This window comes from Lepisosteus oculatus, chromosome 6 (assembly GCF_040954835.1).
Source record: "Lepisosteus oculatus isolate fLepOcu1 chromosome 6, fLepOcu1.hap2, whole genome shotgun sequence".
Classification (NCBI taxonomy): Eukaryota; Metazoa; Chordata; class Actinopteri; order Semionotiformes; family Lepisosteidae; genus Lepisosteus; species Lepisosteus oculatus.
This window is the reverse complement of record NC_090701.1, coordinates 15,958,333-15,975,815: the sequence shown is the minus strand read 5'-3', so window position 1 is coordinate 15,975,815 and position 17,483 is coordinate 15,958,333. Positions and strand designations below refer to the sequence as shown.

At 37.6% G+C, this 17,483-nt stretch overlaps 1 protein-coding gene across 1 annotated transcript; it reads right to left on the bottom strand.

The window, feature by feature from the left end:
• Positions 1-4,377: 4,377 nt before the first annotated feature.
• On the bottom strand, positions 4,378-15,532 carry bfsp2 (beaded filament structural protein 2, phakinin). The gene is made up of 8 exons (XM_006634493.3): positions 14,925-15,532; positions 11,958-12,040; positions 11,205-11,361; positions 9,350-9,511; positions 7,050-7,178; positions 5,915-6,150; positions 4,835-4,914; positions 4,378-4,412 (listed from the first exon to the last, which is right to left on the bottom strand). The coding sequence occupies exons 1-8, from the start codon at positions 15,381-15,383 to the stop codon at positions 4,378-4,380; spliced, it is 1,341 nt and encodes a 446-aa protein (XP_006634556.2). The 5' UTR covers positions 15,384-15,532.
• Between the last annotated feature and the right edge of the window lie 1,951 nt (positions 15,533-17,483).

Genomic DNA, 17,483 nt, shown 5'->3' with positions numbered 1-17,483 from the left:
GAAGAGCCGCCTAACCCTTTTGCAGGCCCGGGAGAGAAACTGTATGATTGACAGGAGTGAAGGCCAATTACATAGGAATACGAAGAACTGGGAGCAAATCAAAACGCCGCTAAGGTGGAACTACCGGGGATTAAGGGTTGGTTGAAAATCCGAGCACGAGTGCAGCAGCAATCAAGTTTCAATTTTCTGCTTTTTTTCAGTGCAGAAATCTGTGGATAGCGATCGCATATGGGAGCCGTATAGCAGCACCCAAGTGGTTTTCTTGTCCTTATCAATTTTAAAACTGATGACACTATAGTCTACTATAAAAATAGATTCAAACTGTTCAGTTTTGTAAATTTATATTTTAAACCCTGTTTTAGAATGAAATTAGTAAATAATGTGACAGATGCTGTTTAATTTATTCTTAACGCAATGCTTAGTTGCAAACGAGAATCATAAAAAATGAAACATTTTGTTGGAAAAACTCAAGGGCGAGGCGATTTTTCAAATTAAAATAAACTTTCGGCTGCCTGTATGTTTTTTAAATGAAAAAAACGCTCATGTCTGTTTTCTGCTTTATTGAGGTGCATTCATATTTTGTATAAATCATAAAAAGACGTTATTTTTTTATTAATGCAAGAGCAGTAAAAAATAAACGGTGCCCTGTTTAAGTAATGAAGAGTGTCTAGTTGCTATCAGTATGATTGAAGGTGAATTATGTGAGAGAGAAACTGCTCTGAGAACTGGTTTTGTGAAGTAGAGGGCACACCAACAGGGTTATTCTGCATTAAAGTGCTCTCTGTGTTAGGCTTTAACCCTACATGTGTGGATTTTCTCCAGGTGCTCTGATCTGCAATACCCAGTCGACATGCAGTCTAGGTGTGACTGGCTGCTGTGGATTTGTCCCTCCAAGCTTTGATTCGGTGTCTCCATAAACCCACCAAATATCTTAAAATTCTTCATCCCCGTCGCACACTGCCACAATTTAAGAAATGGAAGATAGTCACATCACATCTGTCTGCATAATCGTTGTCAAACCTCAGCGGCTACAGATCCAGAAGTTCCAGGAGAAATAATCTGCATATTCAGCAGAAAGACTAGTTTTTGTCTGCATGAAGAAGCTTGGAGTTCAACGACAATGAAAGCTCAGAGACTAAAGCGCCGTCTTCTGCGGGCCACAGACATTTTGAGAAAGTCTGTCTTTTATTCACTGATGAATGTCAGTTTGCCCAGTGCAAGACATATGTAATGTTGGCACGTTCTCTTGAGGCTTATACTGGATGTTGAATTGTCGATGTTAAAAGTGTTGTCTGACAGAGCAGATATGGGTGATCTGGCAGAAGCACAAGAAAAACCCAAATATTTTAAACAAAGTAAAGTCATACGAAACGATAAAGGTACAATACATACGATAAGTTGATTTTGTCAATAGTTCATGCTGTGTTTTTTTTTATTTTTATTCGATTAAAGAGTAAAACAGGTATTAAACACAACTAAAATTTAGCAGTTCCCAAGTTTGTATTAGAACTTTGAAAAGAAACATATGATACCTAGACAATTGGGAATGCATATGGGTCTATTTGTGTTGTTAAAGTTTTTACAATTGGTATTTTTTTACATAATCTGTTTGTCACAGTTAAAACACTAGAATTATTCAAATTATGTGGCTCTCAGTGACATAGGAACAGTAATTGTTCAGATCACTGGTAAGGCTTGGCTAAAACAGCCTCAGATGATAGTTTTTCACTTTATTTCTGAGCCCATTAAAGCTGCTTCACTAGTTTTAGGTAGAGCAAGATGTCCAGTCCCTAAATTTTTTCTTTCGTATAAAGTGCAAAATCAGCACTGTCACAGTGAATATGCTGTGACTTCGAACTTAACAACTGTCACTTATAGGGGATCTATTTAGCTGCAGTTGTGCTGTTAATAGTTAATTGGAGTAAATTAATAGTTATAAGCCTCTTTCTATTATTCAAAAAGGGGCTCATGCAACTCACTAGAGGGCAGCAATGCTCTATATATTTATAAATGATGCTCTCCATTAAATATACAGTAACTTTGTCTAGGTGCTAGGTGTATATTAATATTTCAGTGTTAGTGAGTAAATCATGAAATGCTGTAACTAATTCAGACAGTGTATCATTATTGTGGGGGTTCAAAAATACACTGACATTTGATTTTGTCATACATCAGATATAGTTCATCATTGCCTACGTTTAATTTGTTTTGGTTTTCGGACCATTTCTGGAACTTAACTGTTTCTTATTTTACTGGTCCATCTGTAGCAAAGGAGGACATGCTTGATGCTCTCCTCTTGCTCTTGATTTGATACACTAGTGAAATTAACCTGCTTGAATAAAGGGAGAAATGTGTAGTCTGTATAGTCTATATAGTGGTTTACAGCTGCAGTTGGAGTGTTAGCCCTGATTGCAGAAGCAGTGCATCTCACAATGAAATCGTTACAAGCTCGCAGCTGTAAGGTGAGTCCCTGGAGTATCTGTTCCATAACGAGTCAAGGATACCCCTTTTGAAACATGATCTCTTAGCCCTGACAATGCTACATCAATTATAAAGCATTGCCTGGGGAATTCTGGTCACATCTGGCTAATGCTATGGCTCATATCGTTAGGTTTTGACCCTGTGGTTCAAGTCAGTGCTTTTATTGGATTAGCTACAAGAGGGCCCTTGGAATGATTCTGTGAGATAACTCCTCATTCATCTGGGTGCAATTCTGCGAACACTGCTGTGAAAAAGTTGACTCTCCACTCAAAGTGCTTTACAGGTAATGGGGGCTCCACTCCACCCCCACCAATATGCAGCATCCACCTGGATGATATGACAGCAGCCAGAGTGTGCCAGTATGCTCCCCACACATCAGTGGGGAGGAGAAAAGAGTGGTGAAGCCAATTCATAGATGGGGATTATTAGGAGACCATGATTGGTAAAGGCCAATGGAAATTTGGCCAGGACACTGGGGTAAGTTTAACATCTCATTTGAATGACGGCTCCTTTTTACAGTATAGTGTCCCCGTCGCTATACTGTGGCATTAGGACCCACACAGACCACAAGGTAAGCGTCCCCTGCTGTCCCACTAGCACCACTTCCAGCAGCAATCTTAGCTTTCCAAGGAGGTCTCCTGTCAGAGGGTTGCCAATTGTGAGTTGCAGAGTGATATGGCAGCTACTGTAGCTTAGACATCTCAGACAACTCAGGATGTAAAATATACTGTATGTATGTCAGGAGCATCACCAACGCGCTAAAGGCATCCTACCATGTTTTGATGTACTCCAATCACAATTTTGCCTGTTATTAACATAGCTTTGTTTGGGTTAAGAAGAAACCAGGCTCATGAATTAGCAAACTTAATATTGATTAGAGATCTTTACTTCAACATCTCAAGGTAAACTGTGCATGAACAACCAATATGAAGTGCTGTAGCAGTTAATCTGTAACATAACTGAATCTTATTAACTCTTTGTCAGGTGCTCCTCATTCATTAACATAATTTCTTCTCTATACTGTATAACCATAAAAAATGGATACTCATGGTACAACAAAATACAAATATATGTTCATTATTAACAAGAAAGCAAACATATTAGAAGACAAATCTTTCTGCACAAAGAACTAATTGGGTGAAAAGAGAACATATTTTAATAGGATGTGCACTGTATAATGCATTTGACTGGTTGTGACTGCAGGCAATTGTTTTCCAGATATATACAAATAAAATTATTTCAAAGCATTCGTAAAAAATAACCTTGTCAAACTAAACACATTCCTGGTTTAGTTTAGGTAGGTGGAATACCACGAAATGTCCCTGAATATGTCTTGTGTTCGTTTTAAAGAGTAATTTAACAGATTTTAACTTAGTGGTAAAAAGCCTAATAAAATAGCTTCAATACAGCTTGCCATTCAACATAACAAAAACTGAGTGCTCCAAATAAAAATAAATATTTTAATTTAAAATCAATGCAAATCCTCCAACACTTCAGCCAGAACCTGGTGCACCCCCATCAGGGTGGACCTTCATCAGATGTTGGAGAGTTTTCTGTTTTTCATGTAAAGAGGGATTTCTTTACCTTCCAAGCATTACACTATTTTCTTCTAAATTGCTTTATTTGGCCACCCTACTCCAGTTTCATGAGCAGAGCACTTTCATTAACTTGCATACCCATTCAATAAACAGACCAACAGAAAATCATTTTGGCTTGAAGTCTAGATTTTATTAGGTTTTCACTCAAGTCCACAGTATTCAAATGAAGCCACACTGAGATCTTTAAAACCACATTCTTACTACTCTTGTCAAATGAAAAGAAAGTCTAAATCCCCTCCACCAGAAGAGATTTATTTATAATCAGTTCCTTTCTGCAGATAACGATTACTTTATCATCTCATTTGTCCTTCTCTACGTCATCCTGTGGAAAACCTGCTAGAGAAAAATATATAAAACTTAGTTACATGTACAGGCTGAAGCAATATTGTGTTTTTCCTCCCATGTGACCTACTACTACCATTGAAAGGGGACAAAGTTGTATGATTGTGCTTTTCAGCTCAAGTAAAGAAAAGTTAACTATACAAAGTGAGGGAGTCATCTTATAGCAATAACTTTGCTTGAAACATTTTTAATACATTGGGAGTCATCAATTATACTTTAAATAGCAATTGTACCCCTTTACTACCTCCAATTTAGAACAGTTAGAGTATTTATACTGATTTGCCCAGTATGTTACCCAGAATACCCAAGTATGTTGTTGAAGCCTTAACTTGTGAACTTGGAGGATGAAATTATTTTGATTGATTATGCTATTCTTAAGTGTTTTTGTAAGAGGAAATAGAAAACAAACTCACTTGCTGAAGGTTCAGGGTCATCAGATGAATGGATAACAGGCTTGTCTCCCTGTTCTGATGCACTCCCAATGCCTGACCACCTACAATCAAGACATTTAATGATATAAAGTCAGAGAAGGACACAGACCCTTATTTCCCCAATTGGCAAACCTTGGGTAAACTGCCTACTCTATTCCACATGAATCAGATGATGACTTTGACCACAGAGCTATAGACTTTGACAGTTCAGAGAAACTAAAACAGATGTATTCCTCCAATAACAATCCCAAGTTACAATGACAACCTGAAAGAACTAGACCTGTTAAGCCTGAGAAGGAAATAGATGAGGAGAGACTGAAGTTTTTGAAATATTAAAATTAAATTCCAGAAGTTATTTTAAGCTTGGTCATGGAAGTCAATATGAGTCTATTAAAAGAATTTAGGACAGAAGGTTTAAATAATGATACAAATAAATGTTTTTTACTTAAACAGTATATATAGATATTGGAATAGTTTGATATATGTTTAATTATTTATAAAGTATATATATGATACCCTATAACCTGTATATGTATGTGTTTGTATTTGGGATGTGTTTTAGCTGTGTTTTAAAATTATTTTATATTCTTGAATTACAATGAATTAAGGTAGAAGCTTGTATTTTCAGGTACTGTAAATGTGTGAATTGTGTATTTTCCATTTATTACTGTATCCCAGTAACTGCTTAGCCAGCAAATATTGTACTTGCTGAGTGGTGACACTTGTCAGCATCCAAGGACTGTGCCATCAATATTATTATCCCATAATACAGTTTGGATTTCTAATGAAGTTACTGGATAGTTTGAAATGAGGTGTTTGCTTTTTATTTCCTTTCTTTCTCTCAAAATGTTGAACCTTTAACTTGTTTTTTCCATAGGCTCCAGCTCCTTCTTGACCCTGTGGTGGTTAAGGTGGTTAGAAAATGGATGGATGGACAGATTTGTTTTTCTTTTTATAATACCTATATACTGAAGCCTATTTAAAATCAAAATGACATATGGTTATTACTAAAAAAAAAATTTAATGAAATTGTACCATTTTACTGAATACACAAATACTCACTTATCAGGTTGATACCTGCTTTCCTCTCCATCTAGAATGCCGTGGTATGTACCAATCTCCAGTTCTAGTCTCATTTTGTTATTTAACAAGGTATCATAGTCCTTCTTTTGCTGCTCAATGTCTGCTCCAACATCCCCCAGTTCAGCCTCCAGCTTGGAGATCACAGAGCCCAGGTTCTGCAGTTCAATGTCATGCCAGTGTTTCGCATCATGTAAGGAATTCTCTAAACCCCTCTTCTGTAAACAGAAGATGATTATGAGTTCGCTATGAAGGAATCAAATTCACACAAAAAAAACTACAGAGCACTGAAACAAATAGAATTACATTGGCAGCTTTCGGATGAGTAGAATTTTCAAATGCTGTCTGGACTGTATTTTTTTTCCCCAACAGACTTTGATTCGTTGCTGGCGTCAACCAGTTTCAACTCCATTTCCAACATCGACCTTTGGAAGGATGAAAAATGTCTTGATATGTAAAAACTGATTCTCAATTGGCATGTGATTTAAAATGAGAACCCCGTTTCTAACATCATAAAGCCGCCTTAATATAATAGCAACTATTTGTCATATAGTCTCGATTACCAAATTGGTAATGTATTATCCTTGGATTACAGATGGCCCTGTAAACTTAAATTAAATTAAACTTAAACTTAAATTAAATTAAAACTTGCAAATCAAATTTATGATCTTGACAAGTAATTGAACAACAAAGCTATGATAATCCTATACACACAGCAGCAGGCAGGGGTTATCTGTTACGAATCTGGTTTACCTCCACTGCTGGTAAGAACAACTAACCTACTATAAAACACTTTTAACAATCTCCAAACAACTACTGCCTTTATTTTTTTTCTATGAAAACGCTCTTAATCCTGGGTGTTGATCCTAATAAATGTATACTACCTAATAATATTGTGCTTTGGGTGTTTTGTAGCTACAGCACTACATAGAGGGTTGTTGGATACTTTCTGAACTTACGCACACCAAGTAAATGTGCTCCATTGTGCCTCTGGAGCTGTTCAGCTCTGATGGAGTGAGTTCTGTTCTACAATGTAAGAGCCACTAATTTGGGAAACTGCTTTTCCAGTTACAACCGCAAGGTAGACACACGCAGTGAGATAAAGGAGATAAAATACCAGGGCTCTCATGGATTCTGTCTCTGCCTGGAGGCTTTGTATTTTACACCCCAAATCGCTGCACTCCATCTTCAGGGACTCCACTTTCTCCTCTTCTTTGCTCAGTTTGGTGTTTGTGCTCTCAGACTGCTGCTCAAACACAGAACACAACACAGCCAATAAGAAAATCTGTCAAGAGGAAATCTACTCACCTTCTTAATTCTGTCAAAAATATGTCAGTGAAAAGGGTTTCGTTAACCAGTTTTGAGCTCATAGCGACTATTGTCCCCGTAGTACTGTGAACAGGGTTTGAGTTTTGAGAGAGAAAAATCAAAAGTAATGCTGGAAAGAAACAACTTTGTTTAATTCAATTCATTTTTTACACTTCACTAGGAATAACAACATCCAAGAATTAAGTGTACTGAAAGGATTGTGGAGTTCTTAGTCAAACTGTTGGCTTAACCTGCTTGGTTGAGGGCTAACCTACTGGCCAGAGGACGAGGAGGCCAGGACCTCCATGCTGAGGTGGGATGCAAAAAGATGTATAGGAGACAGGGAAGGGGATCACATCTAGCCTTTATAGTGTTTTAGGAGAGAAAATGAGATCAGGGGTGAATCACTGACATTGCGAATTACTGCTAGCTGAGTCTGATTGAACTTAGTTGTTGTCATAACTCACAAACGTTCGTTACAAACTCTGTTCATATGTGGAGCTATCAAGTGAAGAAGATAAACATCTAGAATTTCCATGTCTTTCATCTGGTCATGAAAAAGGAGTTTGTTGGGATGTGAGCTTTCACAATAGCTTTCATTAAATATGTAGTTAAACACTAAAATATGTCCTCCTTCACCACATTATACAAAACAGGGAACTTGCTTAGACACAATTCCATTCTTATCGTAAACGTGTACAGACAGTGCTTATAAAGACAAAGACTCACACTTGATTTTTTTAAAAAGATGGCCATATCAACAACAGAGGTGCAAAAAGATCAGACTGGCTTCCTATCTAAGGTGTATCCTGCCTTGCACCCATTGCTTGCGGAGCTGGGCTCCAGCTCGCCCACGACTCGGATTTAGGAGAAGAGGTTAGAAAATGGATGGATGGAAAGGGTTGAGATTGTGGGGCTGCTAAAGCAAACAAAAGAGTAAACCCTGAATGCTCACAAGTGTGACCAAACAAGTATTAAAAAAGAGATGTAATTGTATTGCTGTGAAAATTAAGCCATAGTATTCAGTCCACAGAATACTTAAGCCCCCGTTTTTATGTTCTATCTGAAGCATTTTTTATAAAAGGGTTTGTAAGCACTCCTGCTCTTTTCTTTTGCTTTTCGTTCCACCTAAGCAGCAGGGGAATTATGGCAGTTTCAGGCAGAAAGTAAAGCATCACTAATTATGGTGTAATTATCATGTTGTTTTCTTCAAAATGTATGAAACTTTTTTTCAGCTCTCAGACAATGGAGGTGCTAGGTTTGTTTTTCCAGACAAAGTGAGGGAATCTAAGCAGTGGAGCCTATTCAGAATTAACAAGATTTATTAACACAATGAGTGTTTGACACAAAATAATTCTCACCTCCTTTTGTGCATCATTAATTTGATTAATTGTAGCTTTTAATTGAACTGATAATTTGCTTAATTAGAGCCTTAAAAGTTTTATGTGGCTAATCAATTCTAAAATATTTGGCATTTTAGTGTGCCTGTAATTTTTAAAATATAATTTGTAAGTAACTTAAATCACCCAGAGTTTAGTGAAAGGAAGCATCATAGCAGTGCAATCAAAGTTGCAAGAACCAGGACTTACACTTTAACCATCGTAAGATGTTGGTTAATAAGTTTAAAATACCTTCATAGTTGTCATTAGTTGTGACCAGCCAGGTCATTAGTTGTGACCAGCCAGGGAACTAGTTTATATACCACAACCCAACACACAGAGTACCTTACTTGTTATGTATTCCAAAGGGTTCAGTGACAGTTCTTGTGCTGGATAGTTCCGTATTCACATGCACAGCCTGTTTTAGCAGTAGAAAACCAGAATTCATGGATAAAGAGTTTCAGAAGGCGAGAAAATGTGGTTCCTTCTGTGTTGCCTAATGCAGTTGACATGAGTAAAAACTGACATGAGTGTTTTCTAACTCAAGGTTTCTTTCATTTTGCCCAAGGTTGGGGTAACTCTTGTGGAAACATACACAACTTGCTGCACCTGAAGCAGCTTGTTGAGATTTTGTTTCCATTCTCCTCTTCATAGCAGTGTCTTGCGGGCCTCTCCTGAAATGTCACCAGATAGAATCGTCACATGAAAATTACTTTTCCCGACAACTTACCTTAGATTCCAGGTAGGCATCGGTTTCTGCTCGATTCCTTTCAATAACTTTCTCCCAGTGGGATCGAATGTACTCCAGTATGTGATCCAGGCTTGTCTCAATGGGAGCATCTGGTTCATCCAACTGGCTGCCAGCAAGCTCATTATAAAGCACTTTCACATCCTAGGAGAAAAGACATATCCTAAAGCACAGTGGATATTTTGTGAATGAAGAATGGACAGAGGTAGATCTTGGCTATAATAAGTTAACATCTTGCAGAACATCAATAAGACAAGAGGGTAACTATTTAACACTGTTTAACATGGTGGCATGTACTTCTGCATTTCACTGGTCAAACAAAATGAAACATCTCATAGACACAACTTTTCTCTTTTGGTTTATCACTCTATAATCAGTATTAAACAAATATCTGTTAAACTATTTTAATGGTTCTGAAAGTAAAGCATTCCTAATGATTACATTATGATCATCTTCCTTTCTTTAAATGCAAACATTTTCTTGTGCTTCTCAGGTAACCAAGCTCTAGGTGCTACTTACAAATTCAGGAATAGTCATTATCTTGTTTAAAATAATTAATAATCTCTTGTTTTCTCAGGCAGCTTTAAGAATTAATTGAGGTAAAAAGATCTGAAATAGTGAGTTCTATCAGCCTGAATCAGGAATTCAGGTGACTGGTTTTCTAAATGTAGAGGAGATAGATTTTAAAATAATCTAAATATTAAAATGTTATTTTGTACAGAATTATTTGTGAAGTGCAGCAGACAGAGGTTTTAGAATTTACATCCCCTTTTTAAATCTGCTCAACTAAAGACTGTTACTGTCTGTGTACCATGTCTGCTCACATTGCCAACTGCTCCCAAGCTAAATCAATCAGCAGCAAGAGAATTCAAACCTCCTTGTACATAACCTACATTACAGGTATGCAAGAGTATTCAAACCTCCTTGTACATAACCTACAGTACATTACAGGTATGTCTAAATTAAGACTGTAAATGATCTAAAACATTGTATTTTGCATTATAATGTCTTAATTTTAAATTCCCTTTTCCCTACTTCTCTAACTCCTCTCTTTCTAAAGCATACGTTTTCATTTTTTGTAAGTACATCTAGAGATGAGTGCAAAATATTTCAGATTTACAGTACATATATCCCCAGTGCAGATATCAACACTATTAAGCACCTGCACTTATCTGTTCCTGCCTGGTGCTATATTAATGCTGTTATACTGTATATTTGTTTCCATTCCCTGTTTTGTAATGTTATCTGTTTGTTTAAGATAGTATGCAACTATAAGTCTCCGTGGACAAGGGCATCTGCTAAGGAAATCAATAATAATAAAAATGCACCTGCAACACTCTTGCATTTATGCTGCTCTATTCTCTTCACATTTTGAAGTGATTTCCAAATGGGTTTTTCATTTTGGGAAACTGCATGTTAGTAGTGAATAGAATTATTTTGTTTTAAAATTTCATTTAAATACTTCTCACGATATAATTAAGTTGTTCAAATTGTGTCCTTTGTCTCACAATGGAGTCTTGGTGGTCTGACAGTTATTGCTGCTGCTCAACAGCTCTTGGTTCCTGAGTTCGATTTTAAATTGGGGACCATCCTATGTGGAGTTTATATGCTCTTCTGGGCACATGTGTTCTAGTTCCTTTAACCTCCTGAAGATATAGCTTGCATGCAACTGTGTGCCCATCGATTGACTGGTGTCTCATTCAGAATGTAATCTAACATTCATTCCTAAGCATGTTGCCCCAACTACCTTTTAGTTTGTTGTAAATATGCACACAACAATTTTAATTGAGAAGCTTTCTGTACGAGGTCAGATTTTGCATTCTTCATCCACACTCACCTCTTCATGGTTCCTTGCCAGTTCAATCAGTTCTTCTCTCATGTTCTCTAGCTGACTTTCCAGGTCCATTTTAGTCAAATTAGCGTCATCAATCACTTTATACAAGGAATTAATTTCATCTTCCACTGCTCTGCGGAATGGCTGCTCATTTTCATATCTGCAAAGAAGCAAACCATGAGATGTTACCACTCTACTAAATCAACACTGACAGCTGTTGAAACCGATACTTGTGATTGGAGTTTCTCATCAGGTTCATAAAAACGAATTCCCCAATTTTTTCCTCTTTTGCATGCCTTTGGTGGAAGAGTATTTTGACGAGGTCACTTAATTGAAAACAGCCTCAGTATGTACTCCTGTGAAAATGAAGTACATATGACACCAGGATTCTGAATGTCCTACTTCAACCTGCCACTTCCATTGGGGACCAAAATAATATTTATTAATTTCGATGAGCGAGAAAAACATTCATGCAAAACACCTAGTTATAATCAATGGAATATCATATTTACCTTTAAAAATATAAATTTGTTTAATCAAAGAATACTTAATTCTACACTTTTGAGCTCTGGTAACAGTACTGTCATGGAACCTATTACACTTAAGTATATGACCAAATCAACATCATTTTACATCTTAAAATGACTGCAATTACAGATGTACTATAATTGCGGGAGACAATTTTATTTTGTGAGGAATCCATTTTGTTATTGGACAACAAAATGGTGTTTCTCGACAGCTGATGTAGATTCTGACCTGTCTTTAAAATCCTCTGCATTTGCTTGAAGATTCTCTGTCTGGAGCATGAGCCGAGCATTGTCCAAGATGGCATCACTTACCTGTTGTAAATAAGCAGAGTAAGCCGTACTTGTTAATCTAAATTGTATCTAAACAGGTTTTCTAAGAACCTACAGCCCTAAGATATAAGGGAATTAGGGAGATTAGGATAGCAACCCTTCAGGTTTTGCAAACAGCCATCTGTGCAGTGTGACTTCAGAGTCTGATAGGCAAAATTATAAGTGCACACTTTTATATTACCACTTAGCTTATTCTGAGAAGCAGTAACAGCCAATTGAATGGACTTTCAATAAATTTATTGGAAATGGAATTTTATATTGTGCTTTTTATATTTACACCACCCAAAACCACATTAAATAAAGGCAAAAATAGCAACATAATAGACGGCTATATAACTATAAAACTATAATAGTTATGTATAACTATAAAACATAATATCTCATACCTCATAAAAATACAGTATACTCACATCATTGTTATTCAGATGGAACCACAGTTTTATTACTTTTTTATTTACATCTACTCCTTATCCATTGCTAGTGAAATTAATACTGTATTATCTCTACAGTGTTGAAAACTAAAAAAAGTGTATCATCAGAAGTTTCATTGAGTTACAAGTGTAACTGAAATAACCACCATAATCAAAAACTACTGAAAATTGTGGCAGTGCCACTGAAAATGTAATATCTTACAATATCCACAAACATTTTATTCTATAGTTGTTATTTTTTACCTCTGCTTTTTACATGAAATGGGATTATACAATTCTTAGACTTTTCCCAACAGTTTTTTTCATGGAATTACAAGAACCTTTCAATTCTTTGAATTTCTTGTAAATTCTGTTGCATTCACATTTTGCTAGTGGCTAATACAGGGATTCAGATGAAGAATGTTAGACAGTTAGGTAACCAGACAATTCTTACTCAGGGCTGCTAACCAATGAAACTGTTGGAATTTTCTTTTCTACTAACAATAGCGGGTACAGTCTCAGTAATGATATGCGCATGTTATTGATGAAGGCAGTCATCTAAGTGTCTGTTACAGCAAAGTAATTTTCACGACAAGAAAGGAATGTTTGCAAGTCTTGAGAAGAAGCCAGTAACCATGCACAATGCATGGTTAGCATGTGGCTAGATTTTAATGTATAGTTTTGAAAAACTGTTGAATACACCAATATCCTCCAAGTTCTCCATTATCATATTATGGTACATGACAAAGTACTGAAAAGAACTGTATGCATATACAGTAAACTTAAGAAAAGCAGTCATTCTCTCATATTATGTTCAACACCACGCAAGAATATCTTCAGATTACGCTTAAGGCTAGAACCACAATTGGTCTGTGAGATAGATTACACAATTACTTGTACTAAGTAGTTCTAATTGAAGTGAAAAGTTAACCATTTTGTCAATATAAAAATTTGATACTGATGTGTATTGTGGGTAGTAGAACTTACTGGACCAATCTTGTTTAAGGAGAATTGGGTAGCACGGAGCCTTGATTAGGTACAATTTAACAAAAATGGCTGTAAGCATTATCCCCATAATTTGGACCACTGTACACAGATAAAGCATCTTCTTAAATCTTAAATAAAAACTGATGTTTACTCACCATAAACTCATTATTATAAATAGTAATTTAGGAAAAAACATTCTAGTTATTTAACAAATTAGATAACATATTCGAAGCAAATACATTTAATAAGATAAATAATTAAATTGGGATTAGTCATGCTTGATACTGTATCTTCTTTACATAAACATAAGAACATACAGCATTACAGTAAAACTCTTTGTTTTAGCTTTATAAAAATAGAAACTTCCTCAAACAACAATTACTATTACTATTTTAATTAAAATTATTTTAATAATTATTACAATTTTATTATTAATTGATTTTAGTAATGTACTATAATCACTATAACAATAGTTTTGAGAAATAAATAACAAGTCATTTTTTTTATAACATAGAGTGACACAGTAGGTTAATGCAGCAAAACACTAGATTATCTTAGCAATAAAAAGAATAAAATGCTTCCTTTTTCAAGTACATTCAATTTCTAAGACCTGCAATTATATTCTGATTTTGTATTTTTCTCTCCACAGAAAACTTACTGTTGTGAAGCTAATGCACAAAATAATACACAGTGATACTGTTTTCTCTAAACATGTATTAGATTGTACAAAGCAGTATCAGATTTGAATATTGACAAAATGGGTTACTTTAAACATCAATTAGACCTACTAAGTATAAATTTTAAAAGTTAAGTGCACCCATCAAGTATACATTAAGGCATGGTGAAAGGTACTGACTCCCTTTGATCAAGAACACCTGTTCTTGACACCCGTTCATCAAGAAATGGCAAGATTTCTTGCCAAATGCAGTCAGACATAAAACAAATTGGACAAAGTGCTGAGAATTTACACTCAGATATGACAACAACACTGAACTCACAACAAAAATAACATTGAACACAAAATAAATGATATGATGATATCATTATGATATGTCTTCTCAATTGCAATGGAATCTAAGCAGAAGCAAAGCAAGAGCAGATGAAGATGAGGGAAGTGTCAAGAAACAATATGGGTAGAAATTTGGCTTAAGAGAGACTAAGACTTGACTTGTTTTTTTCTACCGCAGAATATAAGCGACAATGCAAGGAAGAGGAAGGCACACAGCATATTAAAGAAAGTTGAATGAACCCTTTTCTTTTTCTTGAACCATTTTATTCCAATTAACACCTTGCTTTGTTGCATCCAATTTGATTACTGTTTTGTGGAGGATGTGCAAACTGCTCACATCACAGTGTTTGACCATCAAGTGGAAGTCTCTGACCAAACAAGAAATTGTGTGTTATCATCTCTTTCCCGTGGAAACAAAACCCTGCGAAACGGATGATCCTCGGAGGGGAACCATTCTTACCTGCCTGTAAATGTCCTCCCACTCCTGCCTCAGGGAGCCCCAGCTGCCCGCGATGGAGGCTTTCTTGTCCAGACAGAGCCTTATCTGCTCCTCCAGCTCGCGGTTCACCTGCTCCAGCGCCCGCACCTTCTCCATGTACTCCAGCAGGCAGCCGTTCAGGCTCTCGGGAGAGGGCCCACGGCCCCTGTCCACACCCTGGCTCAGCAGGACAGGGGTGGTGCTGCGCAGACCCTGCAGGAACACGCTGCTGATCCCCAGGGCTCGGCGGGAAACCCGGGTGCCCAAGCTGCTGGCCCCTCCGATAGGCGCGACCCCCACGTACACCCCAGGATTCCTGGAAGTAGACGCGGCCCCGCTCGAGCCCACGCTCACCCTCCGGGTGGCCCCTGCGGGGCGCTCAGCCTGGGGCGCCTGAGCAGGCTGGCCCAGGAACGAAGACCTACGTCTTGGCAGAGGCATTCCGAGATCAGTGTGCGCAGAGAGCTAGTGCACCTGTGGGCATCTCCGCTGTGCTGACAGCTCTGCTCCTGCCCTAAAACCGTGAAGGCCAGCAGCTTCAGCAGAACGCCCCCTTTATTGATGCCTGTCGTTCCAGAATGGCAGACTTTTGCGAGCCAGCAATTGTCACGCACTGCAGTCGGGCGGCATTGTTGAGGGGCGGCTTTTTTCTGCTGCCTCAGCACCCTGCCTCGGTCAGGAAAGGTCTATCAGTCAGCTCTTCAGCACCCAGGCCTGTTCTAGCCCATCACATGAAGTGACAATGCTATGTGGAAACAAAGAGCTACTCGCTGTGTGAAAACTGTGTCATCATCACATTGGAGATTGGACAGTTTCACGGCTTTTCTGTTTGCTGTTTTCTTCACATGGTCTTAAAAAGAGTGGGGAAAAATATGTTATTGATTAAAACAAATAAATATGCTACATAAACAATTAAACGTCAAAGTGAAAAAAGAGGTCTTTTATGAAACTCCAAATAAAAATGCTTCCTTCTTCTTAAAAGTTATTGCTTGCTTTTGGGCTCAGGGGATGATTAAGATGTGCTGGTCTTTCTGAACTTGGAGGGCTTAAGTATTTAAATTAACTTGTGATGTTTAAGATGCTCATTAATCACATATACAGTATAGTCACAGTTTACAAGGGGAGATACAGCACGAGACAAGTTCATTGTCTGGTGCCTCAATACATCAGTGGATGGAAATTATTGGTTGCAGTGTTAAAAGATACATCATCACTTTATTGACCCTTTACAATTTCTTGCATTAGGAATGATCTTTTCACATACCCCAGCTTTCTCTCCATGAGACACATGGACAGGGAGAGAGCCTGGGGTCAGAGCACAGGATCTGCCATTGTACGGCACCCCTGGAGCAGTTAGGGTTAAGGGCCTTGCTCAGGAGCCCAACAGAGTAGGATTCCTCTGCCAGCTGCAAGATTTGAACCGGCAACCTTCTAGCCACAGACACAGATCCTTAGCCACAGAGCTACCACTCCACCCCAAAATAACTATACAATTCTCGTCATGTTTAGACCAATGCAATGTGTAAGTCCTTAACATATATTCATTACCTGCTCACAGACAATGTACACAAACCAAAGCAATTTAAATACAAAAAGATACCAATAATATTCTAGGAATGATCATACATGATATGGATATGATGAGTTAGAAAATCTTGCTAAAATTCCAGGTTACTTAAAAGCGATTTTCAACATTGATACCACCTTCTAACATCACCTTGATGACAGTGTTACCGCCTTGTCATCCCTTCAGATCTCAGAAGTGCAGGTCAGGCCTGGCCAGAAGAAAAATGGCTGCCATATAGGAAAACCTGGTTGCTGCTGTACATGATATTGGTGGAGCAGTAGGAGGCACTTTTCCTTCTGGACCCTAATGTCCAAAAACAAAAACACCACTATTACTTGGTCAATACGAATTCCATAAGAGTAGTGACTAATTTCCATTCTGGGGTTGGTAAACTGTCCAGTCTAAATGCCTCCCTGATTTCTCATGGTAAAGTAATTTAAGAACATAACCGGTTGCACATGCCATTCACGACATCCAGCCAGTTTTGGAGTTAGTAGCTTCTTGATCACAGGATCTCATCTAGCCGTTTCTTGGAGGACGTCAGAGGTTTGAGTGGTACAGTAGTTTGTCCGCCAACTCTTTTGGTATAGACGTGCACCTGTACTAGGTTTTAAATGTGTTTCCACTTGTGTCCTCTAATTGTGTGTTTTAATTTCTCACTTCTCTACCCTGTCTACTGGTGGAGCATAATGTCTGCTGTGCATCACCCAGGTGGGTCCTGTGCTTCAACGGTCAGCCCCCTTCTATATGTAGTGTTTTGGGATTGTTTAGCATTGCTATTCAGCATTTTATAAAAGCAATTGTTTTAAACAGCTTTTGTCTTGTCAAAAGTTTAAACCTGCTTGAAGGTGTCAAATGCTACTGAAAATGAGAAGACATTTTAATTAGATGTGGTCCCTAGCTTTGGAGTATGAGTGTCAGCTTTAGGCTTTCTGTTCATTGGTGCAGTGGCAAGTGATGTTATACTTCAAGCT